The sequence below is a fragment of the Equus przewalskii genome, chromosome 5 (genome assembly GCF_037783145.1).
Source record: "Equus przewalskii isolate Varuska chromosome 5, EquPr2, whole genome shotgun sequence".
NCBI lineage: Eukaryota > Metazoa > Chordata > Mammalia > Perissodactyla > Equidae > Equus > Equus przewalskii.
Window position 1 is genome coordinate 30,198,121 of NC_091835.1, and position 14,089 is coordinate 30,212,209.

At 42.8% G+C, this 14,089-nt stretch overlaps 1 protein-coding gene across 7 annotated transcripts in view; it reads right to left on the bottom strand.

The window, feature by feature from the left end:
• Positions 1–14,089, bottom strand: part of WNT5B (Wnt family member 5B) — a 97,870-nt gene that overhangs the window by 27,282 nt on the left and 56,499 nt on the right. Inside the window, exons 1-2 of one of the 7 annotated variants that reach the window (XM_070620366.1) lie at positions 8,074–8,117; positions 5,937–6,037 (exon numbers count right to left, since the gene is read on the bottom strand). The exons of 3 other annotated variants lie outside the window; for them this stretch is intronic. In XM_070620366.1, the coding sequence (XP_070476467.1) occupies positions 5,937–5,966 (30 nt within the window). In that variant the 5' untranslated portion in view covers positions 5,967–6,037; positions 8,074–8,117. Of the gene's footprint in view, positions 1–5,936; positions 6,038–7,097; positions 7,219–7,502; positions 7,639–8,073; positions 8,118–14,089 lie in introns of those variants that run through there. 3 more of the 7 variants (XM_070620364.1, XM_070620365.1, XM_070620370.1) reach the window with 3 other exon arrangements.

A 14,089-nucleotide genomic window follows, 5' to 3' on the forward strand; every position in this document is an offset into this window, starting at 1 on the left:
GGTTTGATCTCCATGGGATCTGACCATCTTGCAAACACATGTCATTGATCAGAAAGGGTCACCACTACTGAAAAAACAAACAGCTTGAAGTACATATGCCACCTAGGATGAGTCAGCAGAAATAACTTTATTAAAATTAACAGAAAATTATAGTTAATCGTAGAAATAATTATTAACAACTTCGTCATTCCTGGGTATTCATGCACTTGTCTAAGAAGTTACTTCACCTTCATATGCCGTTGCACTAAGATGTGGTCACATGACAGTTCTTTCTTTTTTTTTTCTTTTCTTTTTTTTGTTAAGTCTTCTTAATTTACACATTGTACGTGAAGGTGATAGGAACAAGCACTGTCTGTTTTTTTTAAATTTTTTTGAGGAAGATTAGCTCTGAGCTAACTTCTGCTGCCAATCCTCCTCTTTTTGCTGAGGAAGACTGGCCCTGAGCTAACATCCGTGCCCATCTTCCTCTACTTTATATGTGGGACACCTGCCACAGCATGGCTTTTGCCAAGCGGTGCCATGTCCGCACCCGGGATCCGAACCGGCGAACCTGGGGCTGTCCGCTGAGAAAGCGGAACGTGCACACTTAACCGCTGTGCCACTGGGCCGGCCCCATGACTGAGTTCTTTCTAACGGAATGTTAGAAGAAACGATGTCTGCAACTTCCTGGCCCAGCCCATAAAAACCTCTGATGAGCACTCCTCCATGCTCTCTTTCCTTCTGTCAGCTTGATGCACACAAGCATGGTGGCCTTCAAAGTAAGGGCTAAAGATAGAGTCAAGACAGAAGCAGCCCAGATCTCAAAAGTACCACTTGGAGAACTGCCTGCCAATAAGGAACATGCACTCTGGTTTTTACATGGGCTAGAAATAAACTTCTATGGTTTTAGAGCCAATTTACATTTGGGCGTTTATTTACCACAGGAGCTAGCAGTACCTTAACTAACACAAACTCTTACAACCCTTATGCTACTTTGTATTAGACTCATCTATATACTTCTTAAAGATCCCCCTTTTTGGACTATAAACACTATTTTTTTAAAATATTTTTTATGTCCTTTTTCTCCCCAAAGCCCCCCAGTACATAGTTGTATATTTTTAATTGTGGGTCCTTCTAGCTGCGGCATGTGGGACGCCACCTCAGCATGGCCTGACGAGCGGTGCCATGTCCCCGCCCAGGATTCGAACCAGAGAAACCCTGGGCCACCAAAGCGGAGCACGTGAACTTAACCACTCAGCCACAGGGCTGGTCCCCTAAACACGTTATTTTTATTTGTAGTTGCTCAAGTGTTTTCTAACAAAGACTATCAAAGGGATGTCGATTATGGATGGATTGGATCCTCACTAAAAATATATAGAGGCATCCAGACACTCAGTCATGCAAGGACAAAGAGTCAACGGGGAAATAATGCCTGAATTCCTGTTCTCTGGGGTCTATGACATTTTGTGTCTAGAAAGACAGTAAAGCACAACATCCTGGAGGTATTAAAAGAGAAAAAAAGTTTATTCATATTAAGTGATTCACCTACAGTGAGATCTAATAATAGCACATCATATTTACTAATGCAGTTCCAGCTCCTCAGAACTGTGTGACCCTGGACAAGTCACACAACTGCTCTGGGTCCCCGATTTCTCAATTAGAGAATGAAGGGCTGAACCACAGAATCCGTAAAGTCTTTTGCAGCCCTAACATCTCTGGCATCTCAATCAATCAATCGGTTAAACTGGCTCATTAAGTTTATTGGGCAATTTATTACTCTTTCAAGATAAATTATTTTTAAAATGTCCAGCCTTTAATGAAAGTAAAGCCTAATAAAACACTAAACTAAGTTTTAGTTTTACGTGGCAAAAGTTAATTGAGATATTTGGATAGCATCATTTAAAAAAAATCTTTTTTATGATAGGTAAAAAAATGCTCTCTCATTTTATACTGCAATGTCTTTGATTATTAGTGAAGGCATACACTTCTAGAGGTTCATTAGCCATTTGTACTTCCTCTTTCAGAGGTCATTTAGTTTTAAGATGAGAACACTGCAGGAGGATCACAGGAGAGGCTGCGACTGCCTGCGTCTTTCAGCCGGCAGCCAGCTAAAGGGGGTTAAGTATCTTGCCCAGAAGTGTCACCAGCTCAACTGACGGAATTGTAGGACTCCTAGCACTGGTTCAGCTCTGTGCCTCCCAGAGTATGCCTGCCTTTCATTATGTGTTCAATTCAATGGAATAAAAGTGGCTGCAGGCATAGCATTGTGGGGTTCCATATTTATTCTCTTTCTGTGACAGCCGCATCCAATTTTCTCAGCTGGGAAGTCAAGGGGGTTACAAATTCCACGCAGGACCTGGAAATCCAGCTGGGCTGTTTGAGTTTCTTTCTACTCCTCCATGAATAAAGATTCTACAGAGCGGCCCTAAACAAACAATGCTGCCAATGATGTGTGAGGCGGATGGGTCCTCCAACTCCACTGGCCAGGGAGACACTGGCTTTGCCTGGCTAACTCCAGCACAAAAATTTGTTTTTGCCAAAGAAACCCTGTAACTAGACATGCGCTGAAGTCACAGAGAGAGCGGAAGTGTTGAATCGGAAGACATTTTTTGGCTTTGTTGCTTTTCCAAACCTCACAGTGCTCTGTGGCCACAGCACTGCCCTGTGTGTCTAGGTGCCACAGTGCATGTGCAGCAATTCCACCGATGGAAAACTCTCTCCTGCCATCTGGGTTCTATCAGCAAAATAAAACAACACTGTTGGCTTCAAAAGCATTTAGAAACTTAGTTTTAAAAAATAGATTTAAAAAACTGACAGAGAGGGAAATTCTAACGAGGATCCTCTGCAAAAAAATGCCCAGTAGCTAGTGTCCCCGAGTTCAATCAAGGAAACATTAGCAGGAGTGCTGTCAGATCTTAGCCACTGGAGCAAGAATACGGAGGAGCATTCTTGATCTTCGGCAAAGGGCCTCATCTTTGTGGATGTCACTGTCTGTGATGGCAGTCCCAGGCAAAGACAGCTGGATCTGAAGCTCTGTTATACCACAAAGAAATGTGTGTCAATGGCAGACAGCATTGCCAGGGTTTCCTTGTCTTCTTGGCTGCATAAGAGAAGGTGCATTCTTTTCTCCTTGTATGTAGCACATCCACTCCACCACAGAAAGCCTATGCTATGGGTGCACTCACAGATGAAAGCAAAAACAGGAATGCGTCCCAGTGACAATTTCCAGCTTCAAATGACCGGACGTCTTGGAAAATTTCGGTGGTAAAATAAGTTCATGTTTCTGTGAAGAGAAACCACACACCCAACCCTAAAAGCCAATATCAACAACCAAAAAGTCAATGGAAAACAGCACAGCATAACACAGCAAGTATAATGTGACCTGATTTGGTTCAGCAGGGAACAACATGGAATGGTGTGCAGCGAATGATAAAATTACTGCATGTTTCCAACATTAAGAAAATATGCTCAAAGACTGAGGCAAAAACAGAAATGTCTATGTGTTCTCTGTCCCAGCTCCTGCCTGATTCCAGGTTGCTCCCCACGACAGAGTCACTGATCTAGTCTTTAAAACAAATCTTCCCTCTCCCCTTTCTCTCTCACTCTAGTCCTCACCCCCAAAACATACTAACCAAAGAAAGATTATCAGAATTAAAGCCAACATTTATTGAGTGCTGACTGCATACACTGTACTAGGGGCTGAAGGATGGGGCTGAGCAGAGGCCTGCCAGTGAAGAGTAACAAAGAAGGAAGGACCCTTCTTTGCAGTAGGAAGAGCAGCCAGGCCGGGAAGGTCCAGGAGAGAGCGTCAATCACAGGCGAGAGAGGGTGGCAGGGCTGAGCGTAGAGTTCCCACCCCTGTTAAATTCTGGGCAGCGCTGCTGCAGAATCTCTGCCTGTTCGGTTAGCCTGTTAAACAAACAGAACTTGTGACAATTTGTTTGCAGAGAAGTAAACTCCTTGACCCGTTAAACCCTCTCTGACTTAAACAAACAAACAACTTTTTCATCGAAACAGAACATACATAAAGCAAAATGCGCAAATCTTAAATATACAGCTTGATGAATTTCTGCATTTGAATACACCCACAAAACCACCACCCAGATCAAGTACCATCTAACCATGAAGCAAACCAAACCGGAACGCTGCAGAAAAATGCAGGCACAGACTCCAGGTGGATCGCTAACATGCCTTCACAAGTGCTTTTACTACTGTTGTTGATTTTATTTTGATGTTTAGAGATAGTTTACTCTCTTCTCGCGGGGTGAGGGGCGTCCACTTTAGCTGGCTCAAGGAAACACTCCCCTAGCAGGCACACAGACACTCATTAGGAGGGAATTTTCTACTTGTTTAGGGATCTTTCAGGATCCCTAATATTTAAGAAATGCTTAAGAAAACATTCAGGCTTCAACCTACTGCTGCCAAGTTTTTGCATCCTTATGTTTAGCAACAGGGTGTGAAGAAGTTTAACTTTTATGTGTAATCTGGGTGCTTTCTCTTGCAGAACACCACAAACTTGATCCCTGCCAACTTTTTTCTTTTGCAAGCCATTTCTTTTCCATGGTAGAACAGCAGTGGTAAACAATGTTATTTTCATGTCTTTAATTCTACCTTTTCCAGCTTTGTCTTAGAATTTAAAAGAAAAGGATAAAAAAATAAAACTTTTTTTTTTTGAGGAAGATTGGCCCTGAGCTAACATCTACCACCAATCCTCCTATTTTTGCTGAGGAAGAGTGGCCTTGAGCTACCATTTGTGCCCATCTTCTTCTATATTTTTATATGTGGGACACCTGCCACAGCATGGTTTTAAGAGCCATGTGTAGGTCCGTACCCAGGATCCGAACCTGTGAACCCCAGGATGCCAAGGCAGAGAGTGCAAGCTTAACTGGTATGCCACTGGGCTGACGCCTTGATTTTTTTTTAAAGAAAAACAAAACAAACAAAAACTCCCTCAGCTTGGAACACGATCCATGCATTAGAATTGAACAATCAGCTCTCTCCCAGAGCTATGGATAATTTAAGATGATCTGATATTAACCAGGCAATTCTTTATGTTGGTCAAGGATTAAGAAGTGCTCAAATTTTAAGCAGTTACTATCTTATACTATAGAACACAGAAAAATTAGTTAGCATATTAATTCATGTAGTAGTCACAACTTTCTATCAGTTTTTGACACCTCACAGGATGTTTTTAATAAATGCTATATTTATATTGAAGATTATAATGGTCAGGACATTAAGTGTAGCATAAGGAAGCACACATGCGATTGCTATAGTGGAGGTTACAGACCACGACACGTTGCTGATGAAATCACAGGGCAAGCTCATTCAAGTTTAGCTCTGCTAGCTAGGACAATTTCTTAGTTTATATATTATTTTTCAAAGTGTACCAAACTTTTTATTTATTTATTTATTTTGAGGAAGATTAGCTCTGAGCTAACATCTGCTGCCAATCCTCCTCTTTTTGCTGAGGAAGGCTGGCCCTGAGCTGACATCTGTGCCCATCTTCCTCTACTTTCTATGTGGGACGCCTACCACAGCGTGGCTTTTGCCAAGCGGTGCTGTGTCCGCACCCGGGATCCAAACCAGCGAACCCCGGGCTGCCAAAGTGCAACGAGTGCACTTAACCGCTGCGCCACTGGGCTGGCCCCCCAAACTTTTTAAATTTATAGATATAAAATCAGGAAAATGCAGAACCAGGCTCAAAGAGGATCCCAAAGATTATGTTTTCCATTTTCACAAGCACTTGAACAGTCACTGACACGCCGGGGTGACACACAGAATCACTCTACTTAAAATGTCTACTTTTCCTCCCTTATCGCAGTTCTATCAATTAGCAATCCTAATCACTCAGTAGCATAAGTGATCAAATTTCTATGTGCTTCTGCCAAGGTCTGATTATCCTTCCAATTGCACACAAGTTTACTGAAACATCAAGGGTGTGGGTGAGTGTGCACCTGAGTGAGAGATTCAAAGACGTTCCACATGTCACAGGAGAGATGGACTCGATCTCGATCGTTCCCAGGGCCCTGAGAAAGTCACTTCTTTATTCTGTGCCCTATTTTCTCCATTTGTGGGGAAAAAAAAAAAAAAAAAGCACTGTCATTAAATGTCTACATAGCGCTCTGAAAGCTTTACAGGGAAGGTGTCATGTTTCGTTATTATGCCAAAATGTTGACAACTCCCATTTAGATTCCCTCAACCAGCTAAATAAAGGAATTTTTTTTGTGTAGTGAGGGAGGTTGGCCCTGAGCTAACATCTGTTGCCAATCTTCCCCTTTTTGCTTGAGGAAGATTGTCCCTGAGCTAACATCATCCTCGCCTGGGATCCAAACCTGCGAACCCCAGGCCACTGAAGCAGAGCACACGAATTTCACCACAGGCCGGCACCATCAAGGGATTCTTCATGCTTACAAGAGTAGACACTAAATACTTGAGTAAGTAACTTGAACATTTTGAGTTGAACGTTTTGGCCTTAAACGGTAAGTGAAATTTAAAAATAAAACAACAAACAAAGAACCTCCCTGAACCCTAGGTCTCAAGACTGAGACAAGTTGTTCCAACGTTAGAGAAAGTTTGGACAGCGTTTTCCTCCTGTTTTCACGTCCCTCACACAAGGGCGGAAAGCCAGGGCCCGGTGTTACTGGCATCTTTGGGAATAACTCGCATTCAGGAAAGCAGCAGTAGCACATGATATGAAGATCTGATTTTTATCTCCTAACCCTCTTCTCTGGGGTGTGAAGAGTTAACATGAAGAAGACTGAGATTTTGCTTTTTAACCCCTTGAGATTCTGGCTATTTTTTTAAACGTTTAACCCTATCCTCTTGGCAGAAAGGGGACCTGGCTGTGAACTCTGCAGCGGGGCGGAGCCCTAAGACTCCTCTGGGTCTGGCGTTATGTAAGAAATTTAAATGCTCTGGTTCATCCAAATAGAACTTTCCAGCAAAGCCTGGCTCAGAGCCAGCAACTTTTCAAAAGGGAATAACCTTCAGACTCCGGCCCAGTAAGGCTTTAGACCGCAGAGTTCAGGCCTGATGTGGTGCGACAAACCAGCGCCAAGGAAGACTGATTTTGATCCCCTCCTTGCCTTTGAAATATTTATCAAGATATGACAAACCTATGAGGATCCTGGTAGAGATGGCCTTTTCTGGCAGAGACTCAGCCTCGGGCCATGGAGAAGCAGCGAAGCCAGCTGTCCTCCAGGGAGGCAGAAGTTGGGAATTTAGCCAGTCTCTAGAAGTTAGTCACACAGCCTTGCCTACTGCTCTTGCAAAAGAGAACTGAAACCGGTTAAAAATATCCCTTCTCCACTCCCACTTCAGCCCTCTGTCTTGAAGCTCTGGAAAGAACTCCAAATGTAGTAACTGTCCCGTCCCACAAATACAAAACGGTCCTGAATAAAAATCGACGCGCAGGAGCCTCGATTGAGACTGGCTTCCTCGGCTCCTCTCTCCCGATGTCCTGCCTGTCCTGTTTCCCCCTTCCTCTCCGCCAGCAGACTAACAGTTCTTTCTGGGAGTACCTTCCCTCTCTTCAGATCCTGCCATCCTCTTCTTGACCTCGGCCACACTCCTCTTTTCTCAGCACCACCCCTCCATGCCAAAATCTCCCTGAGATCCTGCTCACTGAGTCTCATTCGGAAGAGCGGTCACCGACACCAAGAGTGGGCTGCTTCACAGATAAAGGGCTAACAGGGAAGTAACCACTAGAGGGTGACACGATTACACACAAGCACATTCCCTTGGGATTCAACAAGGCCAGAGCCAGCCAGGCACCCAGCTGTGGGCCGAGAGGTATAAAATGGATATCAGCATGTCTACCCACAGTGTGCCCACTCACACAGGCACCCCCTCACCCCTCTCAGTCATACACACGGGCGTGCGCGCACACACACACACACACACACACACAGTGACCTACTCTGGTTAGCAAATCAACCAGGGCCTTCAAGGGTTTCCCATGAAAGCCACAACTCACCATGGCCCAGTAGTGCTCACAGCACAGCTCGCTCACTGTTGACCACTGCTCTCATGAACCCTTTATTTGGTGTCAGACAGAAACCGCATCCTAGCAAGGTGGAATGATAAACTTACATCGCTCAGGCGGCAAAGCACAGTGGTTTAGAATGCAGTCTCTAGATCTAAACTACAGAGTTCAGACTGCAGTCCTGCTAGCTGTTCGGTCTGAAGCCAGTTACTTCCCTGCAGCAGTCTCCTCATCTGTAAAACGGAGATAATGATGGAAACTTCTTCACAGGTTGTGTAGGTTAGCTGTTGTGAAGAATAAATTCATATATGTAAAGACCTTAAAAGAATGTCTAATGCACAATAAATGCTCTATAAATATTAGCTTTTCATGGCGGTCAGGGACTGTATTAGGAGGTTACTCGCATTATCCCATTCAATCTGCACAAAACTCCCAAGATTGGAAAATCGCTAGTCCCATTTTACAGACAGGAAAACCGAGGCTCCAAGAGGTTAAATAACTTGTCCAAAGTCACAGAGCTAATAAATGATAGAGTCAAGATTTTAACCCACAATCTGCCTAACCACAAAACCCATATTCTTTTCACTATGTCACTGGGGGAAAAATTCAGTCTTCATACCAGAGGACTAAAAGACAAAAGATGGGGGGAAAATAAACCAATATAGTTTTTTTTCTATATCACTTTTATTTTACTAAAAAGGGAGAGCCTTTAAGAAGTATAATTTATCAAAAGTTTTAAAGCCTGAGAAAGAACACTGGGGAGGAGGAGGTCGTTCTGCCAGTGGTTCTCAGTGCTGCGGTCTCAGGTCAGCAGCATCGGCATGACCCGAAAACTTGTTAGGAATGCAGATTTCTTGGGCCCCAAGCCAGACCTTCTGACTCAGGAGCCTTCAAAGTTATTCTGATGCCTCCTCAGGCTTGAGAACCAGTGCTCTAAGCAAAAGACAGGTGAGAGGTGGCAGGAAAAATACAGGTCAAAGGCAACAGGCTGGATGTGTGTCTGGCAGAAGAGGAGTGTGGCCTACTTCTTGATCGAACGAACTGCTACTCTTCCTGACTTAGGGAGGAGAAAATGAGGTGCCAAGAGATAGACAGCTTGCTCGAAGTGAAAGATCATTTTAGTAGGCTCTTGCACTTTTGCTGTTTCCGCTCCTTTAACCTGCACATTTCTTAAAAACAGGAAATAACGTTTAAAAAATGTACTTCTCAGCAAATGTGTACGTGTACAACTGTGGGGCACATCTGTGTGGGGTTTCTTCACGGCGCATTTATAAAAGAAAAAACAAAAATGGCATTTTTTAAGATCCCTACTATGTGCCAGCTTCTACACTGGGCCTTCTTTTCTCATGGATTTTTTTTTCTCAGTGAATTCTCATAACAGCTCTGTGAACAGGAATTACTTTCATTTTATAGATGAGCAAATTTAAGTCACATTGCCACAGGTCACGCAATATCATGGGAGAGCTAGGATTCCCATGCACGACTTCAGACTCCAAGTCTGGTGTAAATCTAGCTCACCATCTTGCCTTGGGGACAGAGGTGTGCTAAGGAGCCCTCACGTCACAGGCACTTGAGGGAGACCCACAGGGAAGCCGCCCTGGCAGCAGGGCCTTCCCAGGGCCCAGGCAGGACACTCTGAACAGCTGCCCCTTTCCCATCGCTGCCTATGTGTACCACCTAGCTCTACTGTCAGAGAGGGATGAACTTGGCACATGAGGAGAAAGATCTGATTGAAAAATAATTTCTTTCAAGGCAGTCTTGGTTGTAAAATCAGCAGCAAAAGTCCAAACCAGGAACTAAAAATTTCTAATTTCACATACTGAATTCCAACTACAGATAAACAAGAGTTAAAATAAAGTTTCCTTATTTGGGGGAAAAAAAAAGCTAAGAATTCTTCGAAAAAATGATTTTTAAAATTCACCTGATTGATGCCTCAATATGGAAGAAGCATAACAATGTATGACAATTTATGGTTGCTGTTACAGTCTTCTTATTTTTTTCCAAACCAGTAAGGAAAAGCCAGCCGTTCTCTAAATGACTTTCCACCCTCCGTAATGACCTTCCTCCCATCAACACCTATCCACATTCTAGGCTCCCTGAGGTGGTCCTCCAAGCTGAAGACATTTTATGTATAAAATCACTCTGTTGGCACTTACACCACTCACTAATATGGTCACTACCAGCAGCTATTTTCTAGTTCATTGCCGTGTCCCAAGTTAACGACAGAAACACCGCTCATTGTCGTCTAGCCGGGAGCACAGAGCAGTGCACGTGAATCCTATTAATACTTCCTCAACCACAGAGTGACTGCAGACCCACCTTTCTAAGTGTTCAAGGCCCTGGAAATGGCTACATATACAACACAGCTTATTTTTTTAGGGTTGTCATAGCTACCTGTTTTGTAATAGGTACCTAGGTGTTTGTTAATATTAACAGATAATAGCTGACATATGCAATTATTCTGTCAAAATATTTCTAATCCTTTGATCAAGCGCCTGAAAATATATTTTAGAGTTCACACTCAAAAGCTGCAAATTACAAATGGCAACTCCATTTCCACAGGAGAGGAAGGGCGTGCCCATTCATCTGGGGATGATTATTAATAGCACTCCCTTCCACTCGCACGAGTTGGACGAGAGCATGTGCGGCCATGCTAAGGAGAGAGCTCAGATCTCAAACCTTTCTTTTTACCGTGGTGGATAAAAGTCCATGTTTACAGGATACAGCAAACTAATAATTTGGGAGAGAGTAAACAAATATTTTAGGGTGTTCCTGGCGATTTGTTGATTTGAGAACAATTTTCACATATTTTTTCCTACTTATTTACATCTTTATTTCAAAAGTTTGATCTGTTTACATCTTTTCATTCTTAATTGCGGTAAAATACATATAACATAAAATTTACCATCTTAGCCATTCTAAAGTATGCAATTCAATAGTCTTAAGTATATTCACATTGTGTAACAAATCTCCAGAACTTTTTCATCTTGCAAAACTGAAACTCTATACCCATTAAACAACTCCTCATTTCCCCCTAGCCTCTGGCAGCCACTGTTCTATTTTCTGTTTGACTTCGACGACTTTGACTTTTAGTAGACTTTGACTACTCTACAGACCTTATGTAAGTGAAATCTCACAATATTTGTCTTTTTGTGACTGACATTTCACTTACTATAATATCCTCAAAGTTCCTCTGGGTTGTAGCATGTGACAAGATTTCCTGCCTTTTTTAAGGCTGAATAATATTCCATTGTATGTATAGACCACATTTGGTTTACCCATCCGTCTGGCGATGACAGACATTTGGGTTGTTTCCACCTTTTGGTTATTGTGAATAATGCTACGAACATGGATGTACAAATAGTTCTTCAAGATTCTGCTTTTATTTCTTTTGCATATAAACCCAGAGTAGAACGGCTGGATTATACGGTAGTTCTATTTCTAAGTTTTCGAGGAATCTCCATAGTTTTCCACAGTGGCTGCATGATTTTACATTCCCACTAACATGCATCAGGGTTCCAGTTTCTGTACATCCTCACCGACACTTCTTATTTTCTGTTTTAGTAATAGTAGCCATCCTAATGGGTGTGAGGTGGTATCTTATTGGGGTTTTGATTAGCATTTCCCTAACAATTACTGATGCTGAGCATCTTTTCATGCTCTTATTGGCCATTTGTATGTCTTCTTTGGAGAAATGTCTATTCAAGCCCTTTGCCCATTTTTTAATAAGGTTATTTTGTTGTTGTTGTTTTTGCAGTCAGTGAATCAAGTCCTCACTCTCTCATCTGCAAAATTCAGGAGGTGCTCTCCTGCTTAGAAATACTTAGGATAGAGAGAAGGTTGCTCTCAAGCAATCCTGAAGTTGGAAAGTAGTTGGAAAGGCACCATGTTATAAACCTCAGATATCCATTGCTATTGACGGTGCAGAACTCTTGGAGAAGTTTGGACATTTATGAAGTCTTTCATAAAGATATGATATTATTGTTATTGTTCTCCTTTATTTCAGTTCCACAACATTGACTGAGTGCCTCCTACATAGCAGGCGTTGTGCCATGAGTGTGCTAGAGTTAATATAACACACACTCAAAATATTTTAGCTCCATTGATCCAACACCCACCAGCTAGATTCTGGGTCACTATTTTTGGATGCATATATTCCTTTTTTTTCCTTAAAGATTGACACCTAAGCTAACATTTGTTGCCAATCTTCTTTTTTTGTTCCTCTTCTCCCCGAAGTCCCCCAGCATATAGTTACATGTTCTAGGCATAAGTCCTTCTAGCTCTGCTATGTGGGACGCCGCCTCAGCATGGCTTGATGAGCAGTGCCATGTCCGCGCCCAGGATCCGAATCGGCGAAACCCTGGGCCGCCAAAGCGGAGTGCACGAACTTAACCACTCAGCCACGGGCCGGCCCCCTGGATACACATATTCTTGAATGAGGAGTTTAAAAAGCTACTGATCTCTTCTGATCTTTCCTACCAATCTTCCCTCTCTATATGAGGAAGTATACATCCTTAAGTAAGCCAGATCTTTGGGTTGGGCTTCTCAATTTTCTCTAGCCCCATCCAGGTGAAAAACACATCCTATCTGAAAATCTAGTTTTTAAAAAATTCTTGGGGAAGTTTTCGAGAGTCCCTGCATGAGGCTATTCTAATCAGAAGTTCACAGCTTATTCAGGAAAAGACTTCATTCTGGCTGCAATTTGTTGATCATATACATAAATCTCAGCCTGCTTTAAAAAATGAACAACTATCCACAGGATTTTCTCCATTGGTATACATCTTCTCCAGACAATCAGAGCCTCTGGTCCATAACACCCTCCACCTATTTCTGAGTCCCAAATCTGAGCCTAAACCAAAATCCCCAAGAAGCCACTTACATGTGAAAATATTCTTAATCTTGGGCCTGCATTAGGAACAATGCATAATGCCAGGGCTGAGGAGATAACAGGACTAATGTGGGCTCTTGGTCTCACAGAGTGTTACTATTGGAAGGGCCCTGGAGGTGATCCAGTCACTGCCCTCATCTTACATGAGGAAACTGAGACCCAGAGGGCGGAGTCATTTCCTCAACCCGTAACAAGTCAGCAGGTCTCCAGGCTCAGCACAGGGTTTGTTTGATACCACACTTCTTTTTCCACTAATGTTCGTTTTCTGAAATGCTTCTTGATGCTTATTCTCCTATTTATTGAACATGAAAATAATAATATTGCTGAAAATCCTTGTAATATATGTTTGAACGCCTTAAATAAAAGGCTCTGCGTTAATAAAATCCCAGAGTTCAACTCAAGAAAAAGTTTTGCTAGAACTAGGACCAGGTGGCCAACTTCTAGAGAAAGTGCTTCCAGGCACCTCTGAATGACTTCGCAGACTTGAGAACAATGGCGGTCTAGAGGAGGAAGCCCAGTAAGCACCTTCTCTTTAGGTCAGGTCCCCTGTCTATCAACCCTCCCCGTCTCTCATGAGGGCTAGCACTTTGTTTTGTGTTAAGCAGGATTAAGGTGTTTTGGATTAAGACCTTGACTTCAACACAAACACATCTACCTCTCAGAACAACAACAGAGGTGAGTTTCATTTGGGGCTTAAGTTAAAAGTTTAGGCAGAAGTGATCGAAACAAAACCTAGACAGACTCCAGGGGAAGAGTCTAAGCCCAGATATGCCCCAGCACAGTGACACTTATTGCCACAGCATATCTGGAATCATCTGGATGACTAACACAACAGTCCATTATTTCAGGAAGGGCATAAAAATCTATGGGCCTCACACCACGTGTCACGTGGGTGAGGCAGCAAACTTGTAAGAATTTTTGCTTCTGCATTTCCTGATTTAGGAACAGGAGAGGTGGGCGGGGGTCTAAAACGCGTTATGCCTACTAGTGAATCTTTACGTCCCTGCCCTAGTGTTGGCCTCTACAATCTCATACACTGAATATGGAACCTATTCAAAGTCTTGTTCAGGTCGTCAAAGAATCAATGAAACCATGTCCCTTCTCTGATAGATAAACCAGCTTGTCCTGTATCTAGTTTTGTGGACCCATAAATTCATTAAAAATATCGAGGGTCACTTTCTCTGACACAAAAATTCTTGGTTTGGGGGGTAGTTAAAATGAAACTCAGAAATCCC